The 20653-nt window shown below is 40.8% G+C and overlaps 1 protein-coding gene, 1 long non-coding RNA gene and 1 pseudogene across 3 annotated transcripts; all 3 read left to right on the forward strand.

Annotated features, from left to right (window-relative positions):
- The first annotated feature begins 4405 nt into the window (after positions 1–4405).
- LOC140594008 (tubulin beta-3 chain pseudogene) lies at positions 4406–5844 on the forward strand (annotated as a pseudogene).
- Positions 5845–7526: 1682 nt separating this feature from the next.
- On the forward strand, positions 7527–8046 carry LOC140594056 (large ribosomal subunit protein uL23-like). The gene is given in 2 exon segments (XM_072722429.1): positions 7527–7584; positions 7587–8046. Coding segments are annotated over 2 exon segments (468 nt in total). The 3' UTR covers positions 7997–8046.
- Positions 8047–14191: 6145 nt separating this feature from the next.
- Positions 14192–19897, forward strand: LOC140593858 (uncharacterized). Of its 2 annotated transcripts, XR_011994196.1 has the most exons (4): positions 14192–14321; positions 15078–15169; positions 19150–19202; positions 19769–19897. It is a non-coding gene; the product is annotated as an uncharacterized lncRNA (long non-coding RNA). The 2 variants fall into 2 exon arrangements; XR_011994197.1 differs by lacking the exon at positions 15078–15169 and having other exon boundaries at positions 14239–14321.
- The last annotated feature ends 756 nt before the right edge of the window (positions 19898–20653 follow it).

A 20653-nucleotide genomic window follows, 5' to 3' on the forward strand; every position in this document is an offset into this window, starting at 1 on the left:
CAAGGGGTAGGGGCTTGGTGCAAACAAAGTAGGTAGTGAGTTTCAGCACAGTGCTGGTTCCCAGAGATGGCCATTGCTTATACTGGGAGGCAGGGGCAAGGGGAATGGCACCTGCCAGTTCCTTTGTCTCCGGAGGGGTCTCCCATGATCCTTGTATCTCCCAGCCACACTCTGAAATGAAGAAATCACTCTCCCTCTTACCTGCCCACTCTGTTTTTCAAATTGTTGGTTCTAGCACTGTGTCTGCATGGGCTGTTTGTTGTGCTATTTCTTTAAGAGTGGAGACTCAGCTTTCTAACACCCTCCAGGCTCTCCCAGAACTGAGCCTGCCAATTTTTAAGATTCAAGGCGTCAAGTCCGCCGGATGTACGAACTCATAAAATTCGGCCCCTTTCTCTTTCAAAGGCGAACATTATGGGGATTTATCCTCTCCATTAGTGGGGTCCCCAGTGTGAAAGTCTGTTTTTTACCTTTCTCTGCATCACCAGGTCCCTCTCCACCAAGGATGTTCATGGTCCATTTTGCTTTGCCCTTCGTACCTTCTTCAGTGTGACTTCTCTTTGTTCTGCCAGTCTTGGGTCATTTTCTGGGTTATTTCCACTGCTGTGAGTGTTACCTTCTTGTATCCATGGGAGGAGGAGGAGAGTTTAGGATTCTCCAACTTTGCCATCTTCCTCCAGACCAGAAATAACCTGTTTCTTGAAAGATTGCTGAATCTCTCCTTTGACTTATCTGGGCCTAGTTCCTTTAAGAGATGGAAATTTTTACCAACCAATTAAATTTCTTTGGTAGTATAAGGTGAATCAGGTGTTAAATTTCTTCTTAAGCCAACCTGATAATTTTTCTAAAAATGTGTTTATGTCACTAATTTTTAAATTGCCAGAACATTTTCATGTGTTTTTTAAAATTTAAAAAAAAAATCTGTTTTTTATCTGTACTTATGATCCCTTTTCCATTCCTATTATTAATTTGTGTTTACTCTCTTTTTTCCTTAGGAAGGTTTTTAAAGCACTTTAAAAAATTATTTACTACTCTTTTAAGAGAAGCAGGTTTTGATTTTGCAGTTTAACTCTATCTTAAAATTCTTTGATCATTGTTTTTTTTTAATTTTTATCTTTGCCTTTATTCCTTCTTCCAACTTTTTAAATTCTTTTCCTAACTTAAGTTGACTGCTTCCTATTTTATAATAAGTGCATTTAAAACTACGAATTTTCACTTATGTACTAGGTTAATGACTGTGAGTTTTGATGCATAGTGTTCTAAAGAGAAATTTTCAAGAATTTATTAATTTTCTTAGAATGTACCCAATTTTATGTCATCTTCTTGCCAAGCTTTTATTCCCTCTTGCTTTTTCTACTTTTATTCCTGATCTTATTGTTGGAGTACTACAGTTTTTCTTAATTCTCGTGGCTTGTTTAAAAAATTGCTCTTAAATTTTTAACATGTATCTTAGTTTTACATTTCTCCAACAAATTCTTTTATTTTTTTAAGATTTATTTATTTATTTTATTTTATTTTATTTTTAAATTTATTTTAGAGAGAGAGGGCAAGAGTGAGCGCACATACGGGGGAGGGGTAGAAGGAGAGGAAGAGGGAGAGAGGCAGACTCCCTGATGAGTGGGGAGCCTGACACGGAGCTCAGTTTCACAACCCTGAGATGATGATTTTGACCTGAGTCAAAATCAAGAGTTAGGCTCTTAACCACTGTAGAGCCACTCAGGCTCCAACAAGTTCTAAGGGTAAGTATTAACTATTTTTTTCCAAAAGCAACAAAAATATTTATATTTTTTAATTTCAATTTGAACCACCCTGCCATAAGCTTTCTGAGTATTGTTATCTAGAATTTTCCAATTTTTTAAACATCTGTGAAAATTACTATTATATTTTTTCTTTTAAGATGTATTTATTTTTATTTAAGAGAGAGAGAGAATGGAGGAAGGGGCAGAGGGAGGAGAGAAAAATCCTCAAACAGATTACTCACTGAGTGTGGAGCCTGATCCCAGGACCCTGAGATAATGACCTGAGCCAAAAGAACAAGTCAGACACTTAACCAACTGGGCCACCCAGATACTTCATACTGTGATTATTTTTTTCACACTCAATACTTCATTTAGTTTAGCTATGGTTTTCAAATGAATTTGCTCACCTGTTGAATTTCTTCTTTCCTTCTCTGAATCAGTTTTATGGCTGATGCATATTCTTTAGTAGTTTCTTCACAAATGCCAGTGAGGAGTAAACTCTTGGTTTTTCAAACTTAAAAAAAAAAGGTTTTATTTATTTATTTGAGAGAGAAAGTGAGTTAGAGAGAGAGAGAGACAGAGAGAGAGAGAGAGAGAGAGAGAGAAAGAAACAGATCGCACACGATCTGGGGGAGGGAGGGGAAGAAGCAGGCTCCCTGCTCAGCAGTCCTCCGATGCAGGACTTGATCCCAGGACCCTAAGATCATGACCTGAGCTGAAGGCAGACACGTAACCTACTGAGCCACCCAGGTGCCCATTTCATACTTGAATATATATTGAATTATCTTCCTTTTGAATGATAATTTATTATATATTGAATTCTAGGTTATGAGTTCTTTACCTTAGGTATATAAAAGATATTTTCCTACTACCTTTTAGCATTTATTCTTGCTGATGAGAGCTCTGCTACCAATCTGATTGCTACTTTTTTTTTCTGGTAATCTGTCATTTAAAAAAAGGACAGTGTCACCTGGTTGGCTTAGTCAGTGGGAAATGCAACATTTGATTTCAAGGTTGTGAGTTCAGGTCCCCTGTTGGGTGTAGAGATTGCTTAAGAATAAAATCTTCTGAGTGCCTGGGTAGATTAGTCAGTTAAACATCTGACTCTTGATTTTGGCTTAGGTAATGATCTCAGGGTCATGAGATTGAGGCTTGGAGCTGCTTAAGATTCTCTTTCTCCTGCTCCCTCTGCCTCTTCCCACCCCTGCTTGTGCACACTCTTTCTAAAAAAATAAATAAATAAAAATTAAAAAGGAACACCTGAGTGGCTCAGTCAGTTAAGTGTCTGCTTTTGCCTCAGGTCATGATCCCAGAGCCCCAGAATTGAGCCCCACATTGGGCACCCATGGGGAGTCTGTTTCTCCTTCTGCTCCGCACCCTTGTGTGCACATGCTCTTCTCTCTCACTCTGTCTCAAATAAATAAATAATATCTTTAAATAAATAAAATAAAATAAAAATTAAAAATTAAATCTTAGAAAAAGAATAGGAATTAATTTTTAGAGTAATTTTAGAGTCACAGAAAAATTAAACCAAAGGCTCAGCACTTTCTCATTTACCTCCTGCCCCTGCACATCCGTGTCTGCCTCATTATCAGCATCCCCAACCAGAACTATAAAGAATAAAAAGTGAATCTCCTCTTTGCCCTACACCACTCTACTTTTCAACTTGCCAATTTGTACTCTGTCCTATTGTTATCAAGTTGGTGTGCATCCTTCCTGAACTCTCTGTCTACATACACACATGCACACACTGTGCAGCAGTGCATCTGTATCATAATACAAATGTGTATGTAAAGTCACATGCATGATGGTTGGTTTTATGTGTCAACTTGGCGAGGTTATATGGTTCCTAATAATTCCATCAAACACTTACCTAGGCGTTGCTTTGAAGGTACTTTGAAGATGTGATTAAAGTCCATAACCAGTTGATTTAGGAAGGGATATTATCCCAGATAACCCAATTTGAAAGGTCTTAACAGAACTGAGTCTTTTCTTAAGAAAAAATTCTGTCTGGGGGCATGAGTTTCAGCTTGCAACTGACAGATGTAGATTACTCCCTTCCTGATGCCCTGGGATTTTCCAGCTTGCCTAGCCAGCCTTGATAATTGCATGAGACAAGTTTTTGTGATCCATCTCTTATTACATACTTCTTACTAATTCTGTTTCTCTGGTTGAGCCATGATTGACATATATCTTTCTGCAACTTACTTTTTCACTAACAATATGTCTTAGAGACGGTGTTATGATTAACTGCTGAATCATAGCTCATAATATGAATGTACTGTATCTCATCTAATCATCCTGTTACTGGTGAATATTTTGTTGTTTGGATTCAAATTTATATTTTCATTTGCTACTTTGAAATTTTAATTTATCCACTTCTTCCTATAGTAAAATTTAATACCAATCGGATCCGTTCTTTGCAGATAATTATATTTCTTCTTTGAAAGCTTTTAAGATATTATTCTTCTTTTCATCTCATAAGAACATATTATTGGGGAGAAAAAAAATTCCTTCTACTCTTCAAGGTTATTTGACTGGTTTCATAATTGAATTAACTTATGATAGATTAATAGGAGAAAACAAATTTGATTACATATGTATGAGAGGGGCTGTAAGAATATGAGACATATCCGCAGCCAGCCCCAACCCGTCCACGTGTGTACTGCAGCCGCCCGCCACACGCACCGAGCATGAGGGAGATCGTGCACATCCACGCCAGCCAGTGCGGCAACCAGATCGGAGCCAAGTTCTGGGAGGTCATCAGTGATGAGCACTGTATAGACCCCAGTGGCAACTATGTGGGCGACTCAGACCTGCAGCTGGAACGCATCAGCGTCTACTACAACGAGGCCTCTTCTCATATGTGCCTCGGGCCATTCGGGTGGACCTTGAGCCTGGAACCTTGGACAGCGTCCGGTCTGGGCATCTTTGGGCATCTTTTCAGGCCTGACAACTTCATCTTTGGTCAGAGTGGGGCTGGCAACAATTGGGGCAAAGGTCACTACACGGAGGGTGCAGAACTGGTGGACTCAGTCCTGGATGTGGTGCGGAAGGAGTGTGAGAATTGCGACTGCCTGCAGGGCTTCCAGCTGACCCACTCACTCGGCGGGGGCACAGGGTCCTGGGTGGGCACACTGCTCATCAGCAAGGTGCGCGAGGAGTCCCGCGACCGCATCATGAACACCTTCAGTGCGGTGCCCTCGCCCAGGGTGTCGGACACAGTGGTGGAGCCCTACAACGCCAGGCTGTCCCCGCACCAGCTGGTGGAGAACACGGACGAGACCTACTGCATGGACAGTGAGGCTTTGCATGACGTCTGCTTCCGCACTCAAGAGGCCACGCCCACCTACGGTGACCGCAACCGTCCGGTGTCGGCCACCCTGAGCGGCGTCACTAGTCTCTCGGCTTCCCCGGTCAACTCAGCGCTGACCCGCGCAAGCTGGCCGTGAATATGGTGCCCTTGCCCCGCCCGCACCTCTCCGTGCCCCGCTGTGCCCCACTCTCCGCGAGGGGCAGCCGGCAGGACCGCGCGCTCACGGTGCCCGAGCTCACTCAGCAGATGGTCGATGCCAAGAACCTGACGGCTGCCTGTGCCCCCCCGTGGCCTCGACCTGACCGTGGCCACCGTCTTCCGCGGGCGCACGTCCATGAAGGAGGTGGACCGCAGATGCTGGCCGTCCAGAGCAAGAACAGCAGCTACTTCGTCCAGTGGAGCCCGAACAGCGTGAAGGTAGCCGTGTGTGACATCCCACCCCGGGGCTCCAGATGTCCTGCACCTTCATGGGCAACGGCACGGCCATCCAGGAGCTGTTCAAGCGCATCTGGAGCGGTTCACAGCCATGTTCCGGCGCAAGGCCTTCCTGCCCTGGGACACGGGCCAGGGCATGGACGAGATGGAGTTGACCGAGGCCGAGAGCAACGTGAACGACCTGGTGCCCGAGTACCAGCAGCACCAGGACGCCACGCCGAGGAGGAGGGCGAGATGTACGAAGATGACCAGGAGGAGCCGAGGCTCAGGGCCCCAAGTGAAGCAGCTGGAGGGGCAGAGCCAGGCTGTCGCTGTGGCCCAGAGGCCTGTCCCCCAGAGCCATGTTGCCATTGACCCTGCCCCGAGCCTTGCCCCCACCAGCTCTGGTCACAGCGCCCTAGGGCTCCCGAGTGTTTGTCCTCCAGTATTTACAGCATCCCCACCCACGTGGGTCCTGTTTTCCCACCATAGGTCAGCTCCATCGTGTCTGCTTTATTGTCAGCTCCAGGCCTCAGGCCTGTTTTATGGTTTGTTTTGTTTTTTGTTTTTACTGGTTTGTATTTATATTTTGGGGGGGAATACTTAATAAATTTATTGCTGTCAGAAAAAAAAAGAATATGAGACATAAGGTCAAGCTGGGCAGTTCCGTTTTATATGCCATCATCAGCTAAGAAATGGGACAGGGACCTGGGGCTTCAAAGGGAGGAGGATGATTCACAGGACAATAAGGAAAAAAGATGTTTGGCAGTTAGATGTTTGCCCTGCCATACAGACCTGTCACTCAGATAAAAAAAAATTATTCCTAAAGGAGGAAAAATGAGTGGGAAATATCAGAAAGGGAGACAGAACATGAGAGACTCCTAACTCTGGGAAATGAACAAGGGGTGATGGAAAGGGAGGTGGGTGGGGGGTTGGGGTGACTGGGTGATGGGCACTGAGGGGGGCACTTGATGGGATGAGCACTGGGTGTTATTCTCTATGTTGGCAAATTGAACTCTAATAATAATAAAAAAAAATTACTCCAGATAATAGTTGTCTTTCTGGGCTAGGCCTCTGTCTAAATTCTTTCAGGTAGTTAAGGGAGCAGTAAGAATTTTTCCTGAGTTTTCTGGGTCTTGATTGTTTTCAGTTTAAAATGGTCCAGGTGCCCAAATGACACACTTTGGGGACACTTGTTTTGAACCTCTTTAATATCTATGGTTGTTTTTCATCCTGCTTAATTTTTAATAATCCCTTTAAATCTGGAGACTCACTTTTGATGTTTTCCTGTCATTACTTTTATTACTTTTTTTTCAGTCCTCTTTCTCTTTTTAACTTGGAACTCATATTTGATAGATGCAGGATTTTCTGGGACTTTCTCTCAAGCCTCAATTTTTTTTTAAGATGTATTTATTTGAGGGATCCCTGTGTGGCGCAGCGGTTTGGCACCTGCCTTTGGCCCAGGGCGCGATCCTGGAGACCGGGATCGAATCCCACATCGGGCTCCCGGTGCATGGAGCCTGCTTCTCCCTCTGCCTGTGTCTCTGCCTCTCTCTCTCTCTCTCTCTCTGTGACTATCATAAATAAATAAAAATTAAAAAAAAAAGATGTATTTATTTGAGAGACAGAGTAGGGGGATGGGCAAAGAGAGAGAGAGAGAGAGAATATCTCAGGCAGACTGTGCTGAGCACTGGTGCCACATGTGGGCTCGTGACCCTGAGATCATTATCTGAGCTGAAACCAAAAGTCAAACATTTAACTAGTTGAACCACCCAGGCACCCCCTTCTCAAGCTTCAACTTTTGTCATCCTTCCTATACATTCATTCTGTTACTGCATTCAGAGCTGGGTAATCAGCTTATTAACTTGCTCTTCGGTTGTGTCAATTCTATCATTCAGCCAATATACTGAGTTTTATTGTAATAATAACTTTTTTATTTTTAAGATCTAAAATTGTATTTTTATAAGACCTGTTCTTTTTTTCATAGTTATGATGTTCTTCTGAGGATATTAATTTCACTTCTATTAAGGCCTTCTATTAAGGCCCCTTTCACTAAGATGGCACCGAAGGCGAAGAAGGAAGCCCCTGCCCCTCCCAAAGCTGAAGCCAAAGCAAAGGCTTGAAAGCTAAGAAAGCGGTGCTGAAAGGCGTGCACAGTCACAAAAAAAAGAAGATCCGCACGTCACCTACATTCCGAGGACCCAAGACCTTGCGTCTCCAAAGGCAGCCAAAATATCCTCAAAAGAGCGCCCCCAGGAGAAACAAGCTTGATCACTATGCCATCATCAAGTTCCCCTTAACTACTGAGTCAGCCATGAAGAAAATAGAAGACAACAACACACTTGTGTTCATTGTGGATGTCAAGGCCAATAAGCACCAGATCAAACAGGCTGTGAAGAAGCTCTATGACATTGATGTGGCCAAGGTCAACACCTTGATCAGGCCTGATGGAGAGAAGAAAGCATATGTTCGACTGGCTCCTGACTATGATGCTTTGGATGTTGCCAACAAAATTGGGATCATCTAAACTGAGTCCAGCCGGCTATAAATCTAAATATAAATTTTTTCACCATAAAAAAAAAAGGCCTTCTACTGAGCATTTTTTCCCTCTTGTATTAGGTTCTGTTCATGAAGTTTGGAACATCTCTTTTATGATACTTATTTTCCTCATATATTTGGCAGTTCTGGGTTTGGGTACTGTATTTGTTGAGATGTCTCCAGTGATGGGGAGAAGGAATAGGATGTGTTACCAAATGAGGAATGGTAGGTATTCATAGCCTTAGGAAGGATTGCTTTGTTCACCGTTTGCAAAGGGCAGCTGAATTGTCTACACACACTTCTCCAGCCTAGAGCAAATGCTTCAGCTACTTGCTCCTTGACAATGGGGAGGAGGGTCTTTGCAGAAGGAGGAAGGGGCTCCATCCATCTCTCATCCCTCTTGCACCCATCTCCTCTGAGTTTAGAAATTGCAGAGCATCCAGTTTCTCAGCAGTTTTTTCCTCTGTGTTTTTCCCATGGCTGTTTCCTCCACCACTTCTATCTCCTTTCTGTCTCTTAGAAACGCCTCAAAAGTTTTTCTTCTCTCTTGCTTTCCAGCACTGTTATATATTTTAATCGTTTCCCTGTCATTTCTAGGAATTTGGGGTAAGAGGGAAGGTAGAAGAGTGTTCATAATCTTGATTTTATCTCTGCACTGGATTACCATTAAATATTTTGGGGAGGATTTAAGTTAATTTGCCAATAACTTTGGAAAAAACCATACCTTCGTCTTAAATAATAATAATGAGAATTGAAATAAATGACTTGATTAATAATCTAGAACTTGAAAAAAACAACAAAAAATAATTTTAACAATACCCTATACCCTTTTTCTCAACCATATTCACACATGGTGCCGTTAAATTGCTAAAAGTTACAAAGGAAAGAATAGCAGGTGTCTTGTTATGGACGATGTAATAAAAGGAAGCTCTAAGGAAATGTTTAAAAAATGTGGGCTCAGAGGCTGAGAGAAAAGCTAAGGAAGAATAAGATGTGTGTTCATGTATATGTGTTCATACATTTTTATTAGGATGCTTAATTAGCAGAAGTAGAGTTTCTGGAGAAGTGATTAAGAATGCAAAATCAGTATCAGAGAAAATGGACTGTAAAATTTCAAAACATTTATCAATCTAGTTTGGGGATTAGGAGGACAGCTGGTAGATTTCTGCTGTGATTTCCATTGATAATAAGAGCTGTATTTAAAGATTGCATATACCCCCTGGACTTAAATTCTTAAAAGTAGACGTGTGATTGCGTTTTCTTATTCAAGTGAGCCCTAATTCAAATGTCTGTTTCTACAATAAGGATAAAAGTAATTCTTTGGCTGCTTTATCATGAATCTCAATTGACTCTTGGACCAAAATTTAATTGGCTCTGGGTTCCTATTGATGCACTGCATGTTTTTCCCATCAACCACTTTTGTTTGTGGATTAGATTCCCCTCCCCCATGTTCTTTGTCTTCGCTTCTGGAATAAGTTTCCAAAACAAGGTGATGTCTCAGGGATACATTGTAAGTATTTTTATGTTGAATGTTCAACAAATATTAAATGTATTTTCAGGACCAAATATTGTAGTCTAGTTTGGAAAAAAAAACTTTCCTTGTTTACATTGCTACAAAGTTCCTTTCTTTATTGCCTTTCATCCATTATTAAGATTAAAGCATACTTGGAGCTTTCTTGGGTGGCTCAGTCTGTTGAACATTTGACTCTTGATTTTGGCTCAGGTCCTAATCTCAGGGTCATGATTTGAGCCAATGAGCATGGAGCCTTCTTGAGATTCTTTTTCTCCCTCTCTTTCTGCCTTCCCCGCCCCCGTTCTCTCTCTCTCTCTCTCTCTCTAATAAATCTAAAAACAAAACAAGGATGCTTGGGTGGCTCAGTGGTTGAGCGTCTGCCTTTGGCTCAGGGCATGATCCCAGAGTACTGGGATCGAGTCTCACATTGGGCTCCCTGCACGGAGCCTGCTTCTCCTTCTGCCTGTGTGTCTGCCGCTCTCTCTCTCTCGAATAAATAAATAAAATCTTAGAAAAACAAAACAAACAAAAGTAAGCACAGCAATTCCTGGATAATGGATGTCATTCAACTTACTGGGGTGTATTGACAGACTTAGGTTCAAACACTTCCATTATATAGTGATAATATAACAAGAATGTGAATTCTGTTTTGTTTCTTCCAACTTGAAGGATGGAATCCTTGTATTTGCTAACTCTTAAAACACATTAAATCCCTGGGGTGCCTGAGTGCCTCAGTCAGTTAGGAGTTGGACTCTCGATTTTGCCCTGGATCATGGTCACAAAGTCATGATCTCAGGGTTGTGAGATTGAGTCCCACATTGGGATCAAAGCTCAGTGTGAGATCTACTTAACATTCTTTCCCACTGCTGTGACCCCTCCCCTCCTCCTTGCTAGCAAGTACATGCCCATGCATGCAAGCACTATCTCTCTCTCTCACACAAAAAATTTAAAAAAAGAGAACAGACTAAATTCCTAACTCTGTCACATAAAAATCAGTAAAAGCACATGTTGTACAGTTCAAAAGAAATTTCCTTATTACACTATAGAATGATGTATCCTCATCTGCTGCACAAAGAGAAAAGATATCAAGTTTGGGTAAAATTATTATATTGCTTTGCTGTAATGTGTTTGTGTACTAACAGGGGAATATGTGATGTGGGTAAGCTTTAATTCTCTTCTTTTTCACTTTCCCTGCTCCAATCTGCAAAATAGTATTGAGGATACAGGTCATTCATGGTTGTATTTCTAAAAAATCTTTAAAAAAATATTTCATTGATTCATTTGAGAGAACAAGAGAAAACACAAACAGGGAGAGCAACAGAGAGAGGGAGAAGCAGGCCCCCCACTGAGCTGATCCCACTGATCCCAGGACTCCAAGATCATGACATGAGCTGAAGGCAGATGCTTAACTGACAGAGCCATCCAGGTGCCTCAAAAATATCTGCTTTTCAGTAACAAATACACATTAAGTGCTTTTTATCTAAGATTTCAAGTGATTGCATTATATTGTCAATAAAAGTTGATGTTTTTAATTCCTGTTGTAACATACATTTGAACTCAAATGTGGGGATCCCTGGGTGGTTCAGCGGTTTAACACCTGCCTTTGACCCAGGGCATAATCCTGGAGTCCCAGGATCGAGTCCCACATTAGGCTCCCTGCATGGAACCTGCTTCTCCCTCTGCCTGTGTCTCTGCCTCTCTCTCTGTATTTTTCATAAACAAATAAATAAAATCTTAAAAAAAAAAGAAAAAACTCAAATGCGGAAGCTACAGAAAGATAATCTCTAAAATGTTAATTCAGTTCTGTCACTCTTATAGGGAGGTATCGTAAACTAATAGAGCCATTTGTTCTTTTCCCTTCAGGAATAAGTGAAGGAAAGATAATTCAGACACTCTAGCTCACATATTGATGAAACAGTTAACACTGTACCCACTTAATGTTGCTTTCTTCTTTTAACATAGTTGTTCATTGTAAACCTTACTGCAGAAATTTTCAATTTTTCTCTAACTTTGCTTTCGAATGAGTCACAATACCAACTTATTACATTACCATGAAAATATATCACAGCCAAGGTTGTTTTTATGGATTAACTTTCTTCCTATATAATAAAGTTATATGAGAAGTCACAGTTTTACATTTTAAGAGATTTTAGTGTAGTGGTTCTTCATGTTTTAAGGTGAGAGTATTTGATAAAAGCCATGTGACCTTTTCTCAGGGAAATTGTGTATGTGCACATATGCTCATGGTTTTGCCTGTTTGGGGGAGCCATGACTCTATGGGGTTCATGTTTGACTTAGCATTTTGAGAGCAGAGCAGATTCTTTGATACTCATTTTGCTAGTACTACAAATGGGACAGCTTTGTGATTTAAGTCCTATTTTAAAAAATTTTTACTATGTGGAATTTGCACATGAAATAGTACTTGTGATAAACCAGAGCCTGTAAACAGTGATATAAGACTCAAAAAATATAAAGCTAGAAAGGTTGTTAAATCCTTAATAATATAACCTAGGGAAAGAAGACACAAAGTTGTGTTTGTGTCATTTGTACCAATAAATCTAGCCCTTCACATTCAGTTATTCGGAGGTAGCATTGTGCACCAGTTAGTGTTATGAGCTCTGTAGTCAGGTGCCTGTGTTCACCTCCCAACTGGGCACCATCTTGAGTGTGTAACCTTGGACAAGTTAAATGGGAACCAACCAGAGTACCTGCTTCTAAGGAGTGTCAAACAGTGCTAGCACTTTGTGCAAACTCAATAAATACCCAATATACAACAAAATAACTATGCCAATATTTATAACGTATAGAACAATTGTTTTGGTTATGCGTTTCTGATCTCAATTTTTGTGGCAGTTTGGTGACATAGACTCATCTGGGCAGTTTCTTAGACTTTCCAGTGTTGTCCTGATTGAGGTGTCTTCCCTCAGCACAATCTTTGGGAAGGATAGGGACCGATGGGTCCCTACACCCTGCAGCAAGCTCTTACAACACTGATGATCTGCAGTGCTTTCCAGGGCTGCAGACTGAAGGTATGAGCAGTCTGCCTTCTCCTTCTGCAGTCTATAGTCTGAATTTGAGGTCATTAGATATAATTCTTGGTTTTCTCTCTTGGTAGGACTTGAGTCTACCAAACAAAACAGCACCACTAAAGCTGTTATAAGGAAGAGATCTCAGAGCTCTTTAATTTTAGAAATTAGATATTTAGAAATGAAGGATGATACATTTTACAGAAATAAAATGATTACAATTTTAAAATGGTTTCCAGAGTTAAGCTCTGGAAATGACAACGTTCAGGCACTAATTTTGGTAACAGGTAATTTAAACAACATAGGGTAACTTTTATAAAAATGTGTAAGCAAATATTAAAATAAATTCATTAGACATTCATATTTCTGTCATGTACTTTGTGTAGGTGTTTCCTTATTCTGCAGAATCAATGGTTCTTTTGGTGACATACCATGTAGCAGATGCAAAACATTAACTACTATTTTCTGTACTTGTCAAAATGTTTGGTAATCATTACTCTAATTGCATATACATATTATACTAAGTCACAGTGAAGAAAATATTCGTAATAAAGTGAACCACTGGTCTCAAGGTCATGAGATCATCCCCCACCTCCGGACTCTGTGCTGGGTGTGGAACCTACTTGATATTCTCTCTCTCTCCACTCCTCCCCACTGTGCTTGCTCTTTCTCTCAAAAAATTAATAATTAATTAATTTCTCTAAGTGAAAGTGACTTATAGGAAATATATCTCAGTCTCACTGAGGAATATATTTATATATGCAAACTCATAAATAATGTGCCAGAGAATATAACTGAACAGTGTATAAAGGAATAATTTGCCAGAATAATTTGCCAAAATCAATCAAGCTTTATCTCAGCATAGAATAATATAGCAAAATTCACTAATATGTTACATTGCATTAATAAGTCATGGGAAATAACAAACAATAGGTGAAATTCTATAGCTATTCTTAAAATTGGGAACAAGAAAAAACGGTGCTCTCACTATTACTTATTATTTTTGTAATGAAATGCTAAGTCAATGCATTAAGGGAGAAAGCAGTTATAAAAAGTATCATAGATAGAAGCTTGGGAAAATGTTCTACCTATAAAAGAGCAAAACTAATAAAAGTGGACAGATTCAGTTCAGTTTATGAATAAAGAGAACCTGATCTCAAGGAAGAGGACACACACACGCTTGCTTTGGAATGGGGACAGTGGGAGTATTAGATACAGACCCAGGTTGTTCCAAGAATTATTTCAGAACATAAAAAGAATAAGATACAGCCCCCAAGAAATGAGGCTGGCAGGAATGAAGCCAGAGCAGGTTCCAGCCAGCTGGCGTGGGACCCAGAGGGCACTGATACCATAGCACCAAGAACAGGGAAGCCCCGAGTCCTCTCTGTAGAACAGAGTTTAGGTTAGGGCAGGGGAGCAGCGACAGCCTACAAAAGGAGGGTGAGATCACTCGCGGGTCTTCCCATCCGCGCTTGCGCAAAGGCTGATTAATCACTCCGGAAAGACGCCGGAGACTCTGAGTTTGCGCAGATGCGGAGCTTCCTCAAGGCGGAACCGGGGAGACCGGCGCTTGTGCAACCTAAACAGCCCGGGTAGAAGGAAGGTTTCAGGTGCGCAGCGCTGCGCATGCGCGGCCACCGCGCCCGGGGGAAGGGTTGAGAGCCGGACCCGGGAGGCCGGCTGGGCTCAGAGCGGAGCAGGGTCAGGATGGAGGGGGACGTGCTGACTACCCTGAAGGTCGTCAACATCGGCGAGAGTGGCGTGGGCAAGTCCAGGTGAGGCGGGTCTGCGGGCGGTGACGAGGGCAGCGGGCTTTCTGCCGCCGTGGCGGCTGTGTGCTGGGCGGCTCCGGAACGGTAAAGGCAGCGGCAGGTGCGGGCCGGGGGGCGGGCTCCGCGCGTGCTCCCAGGCCTGTCGGCGGCGCGGCCCGCGGCCCCGGCCCGGCCCCGGCCGCCCCCCCGCCCCCCGCCACGCCCGCCTGGGTGTCGGCCTCTGGCAGGCCCGACTCGTCTGGATACGTTTCCCCTCCTGTTGTACCAGATAAAGAACAGTTCCGAGGGCCGCCGCTCGGCTCCGCCGGCGGGTTCGCTGCCGAGCAGCCTCGGGCGCGGCGGGCGGGTGTGGGCCCGAGTCTGGGCTGGCGGCGGGCGGGGCAGGGGGGCGCTCAGGCTCGCCGTCAGCCCGCGAGTGGAGCTGTAACTTCAGTCCTTTGCTTTCTGTCAGACTTTCTCTGAATACGTAGTGTTCCACGCAGAACGTTTCGTGACGCCCTAGGTCACGTTCCTGGCCTGCTTGGGTGCCCCACCCCCCGTGCTTTTCGGAGTCAGCTTGTGAAAGAACCCTGTGGTCTTCTGACTCCTGGAGTAATTTACTGTAGTCCAAGATGCTGTGAGTTTAAGCTGGGACCACCGTTGAGAATAAAGGGTAATTGTTTTACTCCGCATTCTGCCACAGCACAGAGAGGTCAAGGAACAAATTAGTATGTTGTTTCTTTTCTTGGCTTTTTCTTGAGGGAAAATTATAATTGGCAGGAGTTCGAGTTGAGATCAGGTGAGAGCAGTGGAGCTCGAGCAGTGGGTGTTGCAAGCACTTGTGATATCACTGAAGCCTTAGAGTTCTCCAGGTAAAGTTACCCTTGCCATCTGGCTATTATTATTATTATTGTTATTCCTAGTAGTCGAGGCTGTCCTGGTTTTTAAACAGTATTCAGTTCCAGAAGTTCAAATCACTTCATCAAGTTTTACTTTTGTAGATGCGTAAGGATTTCAGATTTTATTCTGTAATACATTCTTTTTGTAGTTTTATATATTTTTAAAGTATGACAATATATTTTCTAATTTTTCTCATTTAAATATATTAAGTACAGCGTATTTTGGAGTGAAAGATTTGTACATAACAAGGAATAAATTAATGAAACACTGTGGGCTAGCATAGTAGTATGGGGAGTGTGTGTGTGTGTGTGTGTGTGCATTATTTAAAGGACTGAGTAATTTTCACGATCACCATCTATTATATTTGAGGGTTAAAAAGTTGCTATATTGAACATTGTCTTAATAGGACTTCTATAGCCCTGTGACCTTTTTTTTTTTTTTTTTTCTTGAGATGTGACTCTCATGTAGGTTAAGGCATATGAAATTGCTGATTCTGAAGTCAGGAATGGTTGACTGTCATTTCATATAGTTCAACCCAATACAATTTTTGGTTGGCAACATTTTCCTAAATGTATCCGGTGGATGACTGGTTAAGTTGTGTTAAACTTTTCTGGAAGGTTTATAGAGTGTTTACATAATTGAGGTTCTTTCTCTAGCATCAGATCTGCTAAGTGGATTTATTAGATTCCTTAGACCCTTCCCTTAGACAAACATGTTTGGATCTAATCTGCTCCAAATTTTTCTCAGTACTTAATGAATTTTCAGCTGCTCACTGCCAAATTTTAATACCTTTACCTCTTTCAAGAAAGGGTTGTAAAAAAAAAAAAGAAAGAAAGAAAGAAAGAGTTGTGGTCAGGGAGAAAGTTGGCTTACTTTTCTAGCTAGATATGCATTATTGGCACCTGTGCTGTGCTATGGGAAACAACGTTGAATACTTATTCTTTCTGGGTACCTGGAGAACAAATGGCTCTACTAAGATAGAAGCCTGTGCTTTTTGAGTTAGTACAAAAACATTTGTCGTGGATGCAGTCTTTAATAATTGTTCTGACCAATAAGTTTATATTTCTTTACAGATCTAGAGTTAGTGGAAGTGAAATGTCATTTGTATTGTTGCACAACAAAGGATATCTTAACTAATTCAAATTAGTAGGTTATTTTTCCAGTTTATTTCAGACTGTTGGAGTTTGATCAACGTGAGTGGTAGCAGCCAGGAGATCCAGATTATGAAACTGGTGCTGCCACTTATGTGACCTTTTTTGCGATACTTGAATGTTCTAGGCCTTCATTTCTTCATTTGAAAAATGAGGTTGGAATAAAAATCCCTCAAACCTTATCTAATGTTAAATGTATAAGATGCTTTGAGCCATGGTGAAGTAAAGAATTGGCAAAATGGGGATCCCTGGGTGGCTCAGCGGTTCGTCGCCTGCCTTTGGTCTGGGGCGCGATCCTGGAGCCCTGGGATCGAGTCCCGCGTCGGGGTCCCTCATGGAGCTTGCTTCTCTCTCTGCCTTGTGTCTCTGACTCTTTCTCTCTCTTTATGTCTATCATGAATAAATAAGTAAAATCTTAAAAAAAAAAAAAAAAAAAAGAACTAGCAAAGTGTTTCAGAAACTGGAAGGGGTTTAGAGACCTTCCGTTACCTAAATTGCTGTCCCTCCTATGTCTCTGTATCCCCATCCTTTTTGGCCAACTTCATTTGTAAATTAAGAATGCAGACTAGTTATGATCGCACTGTTTATTACAAATTTAATTTCCTCTAACTGGTAGTTACTCCTTCCATCTGTAGCTCTGCATGGTGAGTATTTTTCTCCTCTAACTTTGAAAATATGAACGCATAAATAGCATTGGTTTTTAATCACTTTCTGGTTGTGGAGTCTTTAAAAAGTCTTAATAGAGAAGTAGACTCTCTGCCTAGGAAGAAGCATAACATAGAGTTTAGAATACATTTCCAGCTAACAATGTATCCCTTGCCATGACCTGCTTATATTCAGAGCTGGTATTAAAATTTGTTGTTTTGTACCATATCAGTTCCCTGGTTTTCTGACAAAGTACCTTTAATGACAAGGGTTATTGGAAGGATTAGCAATTCTGTAAGAAGAACCACTGGTTCAAATGTCTGGCACGTTGTTACTGTCCAATAAATAATAGCCAATACCATTGTTATTTTATTATTCTGGTATTTTTACTACCACTACTACTCTGCAAGTTTCTTTTGTTTTTGTAACGGAGTCTTTGTAGTAACTGAGTACGGATACATACCTTTTCCATTCTTAAAATGTGAAGTCTTGACTTTTATGAATTTAAAAACTTCATGTTGGGGAGAGAACATTTTTACAAGTGCAGTCTTAAGATTCTTGTTAGTGCGGTCACCTAACTCATGTTAGAAGTAAGCAAAGTTATAATCAAGAGGGTTCAATGTTAAGTAGAAAATCTATTTATTTTACTTTTATGATGCTGGTTTCATCGGAAACACAAGAAAGCAAAACCAAGAAAGGGAGAGTTAACCCTTCAATACAATTAATGACACCGGCTTTTTTTTTTTTTTAAGATTTTATTTATTTATTCATGAGAGACAGAGAGAGGCAGAGACATAGGCAGAGGGAGAAGCAGGCTCCATGCAGGGAGCCCAATGTGGGACTCTAGGAAGGCAGACACTCAACCACTGAGCCACCCAGGTGTCCCAGACACCAGCTTTTGAATACCAAAAGGCCATTATGTGTTGCAGTATACTCTGGACAAAAAAAAAAAAAAAACCTCTAGCAGCAAAAATTCATACTTTTTTTTTTTTCATTTCAGACATCTGATAGCTATTTCCTTGTTATTATTAATGCATACAGGTCGATAGAACAGTCTTGTCCTATTGTAGGAGATAATGTGAGAGAAAATGGATTAATTTGATAAATTTAGGGCTTTAATAGAAGCTTAGATTGTATTTTTGAAGAGCTTCTAATAACTGACCCTTCTGCCTTATAATAAATAAATAATTCTGGGAGATATGAAATCTTAGAGTACTCATATGTGTCTTTTGCTATTATTTTCATTTCTCATCTCTTTCTATTTTGTTTACCATTTCTTAGGTTTAGTCCTTATCTTTCACCATAACCATGGCAGTTGTGTTTTGTTAATTTTCTTGCTGGCATTTTTTTTGCTGGCATTAAAATGTAGAACAGTTTTTGTCAAGAATTCTGTTTTTAAAAAAAAGCTTTCGGGAGCTCCCTATTGCCTACTTTTGCATTCACCCTGCCTAGCATTTGCCAGATTGTACTTACTCTGGCTATCTATTGTGTGGTCAGTCTACCCTTTCTGTTTATCAGTCTACAGCTTTCTGTTTATACTTGAATTCAGAGTGGAGATTTAAACACAAAATTAGCTTGTTGCATTCCAAGAGACTTATTTTCCCCTCTTTTGTCCACATCGCAGTATGACGTGTTGCTACTATTTTCTCACAAGGACATACATTTATAGTTAAAAACCAAAATCAAGCTTAAATCTTTTTTTTTTTTTTTTAATTTTATTTGTTTGAGAAGAGAGAGTGACAGAGAGAGGGAGAGTACAGAGGAAGAGTAAGAGAGAAAAGCATACTCACCGCTGAGCAGAGAACCCCACTTGGGTCTGGGTCCCAGGACCTTGAGATCATAACCTGAGCTGAAGGCAGATGGCTAACGGATCGAGCCACCCAGGCACCCCGTGAAACCCAAATCTTTTCACAGTTGAGAATTATGTAGGGGAGTATGGGGAATACGTTAAGGAAACTTCTTTGCTCTTGGGATTCTTTTATTGCCTTCCAATAATTTAATTCCTCTCTGTATTTCTGCAGTGAGGCATTATTCATGTGAGCAGACCTACATCAGCTATTTTTACCTGTGTCTAATTTGTGACAAAATATAATCATGAACGTTTTGCCAAATGGTTAAAGACAAATTTCTAATCTGTCGTTTAAACATCTCTTTAGCCTGCTCTTGAGGTTCACAGATATTTTCGATCCAGAACTTGCAGCAGCGATAGGTAAGCCTATGTTTAAAAATTCAATAGAAATACCACATATTTTCTAGCCTTCAGTCTTTTATCTAATTCCTTCTACCCTCCCTCTCACCACCCCATTGCTTCCAAGTCTGTTGAATTATTTGTCTTGTAAGACTTAGCTTTGGTTTCATTAAGTTTCTGGAGCCTTTGTAGATCACCAAGCAAAAATAACTTATTTGTTGTTTCATGACACTTGGTTAGCACTGTGGGTATTATGATTATGATTAATCTGTACATAGATTTCTTTCTTGTACTATGGATTGTCTTTTACTTAGCAATTATCTGAATATTTATTGTATGTCAGGTACTGTCCTAAGGGTTGGAGTTGTAATGATGAATAATGTAGACTTGGTATCTATCATCATGGACCTAACAGTATCACTTAATACTATAGTGTGTTAATATTGTGTTTTTAGCATTTGCTACAGTATCCTGCATAATTCTGAACTCAACATGTTTATCGATATTAGTTACTGAAGATTTTTAGGAGCAGTAATACTTAAATGCCTTTTTTTTATTTTTTTATTTTTTTTATTTACTTATGGTAGGCACACAGTGAGAGAGAGAGAGAGGCAGAGTCACAGGCAGAGGGAGAAGCAGGCTCCATGCACCGGGAACCCGACGTGGGATTCGATCCCGGATCTCCAGGATGGCTCCCTGGGCCAAAGGCAGGCGCTAAACCGCTGCGCCACCCAGGGATCCCTTAAATGCCTTTTTAAGATGAGATTTAGATCGCCTGAAAGTGGTTTGCCACATGAGCTTACTAGAATATAAGAGAAGATTGAGCTAAATATGTTGGTGTATCACATGTTTATAGAGTAGATGACAATATAAAGGTATTCAGAGACAGCTTGCAATGTGAAAGAGCTGAGTCAGAGCAGGATAGTAGCCTTGGCTCTGCCTTGAACCAGTTGGCAAGATCTTGAGGAAGTCCTTTAACTTCACGGTTTCCACCTATAAATGGCAGAGTTTTGTTGAGAGATAATACATTTTTCTTACAGCTCTAAAATTTCATGATCTGATGAGTAGAATGTATTAAATACGATCCTAGCATTATTATTAAGGAAAATAAAGAGGTTCTTTTAACTGGTTTTGTTTTCATTTATTATGTTCATTTATTTGTGTTCATTTATTTGGATTTGTTTTTTTCCCTTTTTTTCCAGATGCTAAATAATTTCATATGTAGAGAAAAGTTGTAAAAATAGTACAAGAATTCTTGTATGTTCCCAGATGTTAATATTTATCACATATGCTTTATCATGCTCTCTCTCCACACAATTTTGAACCCAGAGTAAAATTACAGAAAGCTCTCTAAATACTTCAATGTGTATTTCCTGAGTGAACATGGATACAATTTTACTGTATACAGACAGATTTCATTAATTTCCCCCCTAATGTCTTATTTAGCAAAAAAAAAAACAAAAACAAAAACA

Source organism: Vulpes vulpes, chromosome 9 (genome assembly GCF_048418805.1).
Source record: "Vulpes vulpes isolate BD-2025 chromosome 9, VulVul3, whole genome shotgun sequence".
NCBI classification, from domain to species: domain Eukaryota; kingdom Metazoa; phylum Chordata; class Mammalia; order Carnivora; family Canidae; genus Vulpes; species Vulpes vulpes.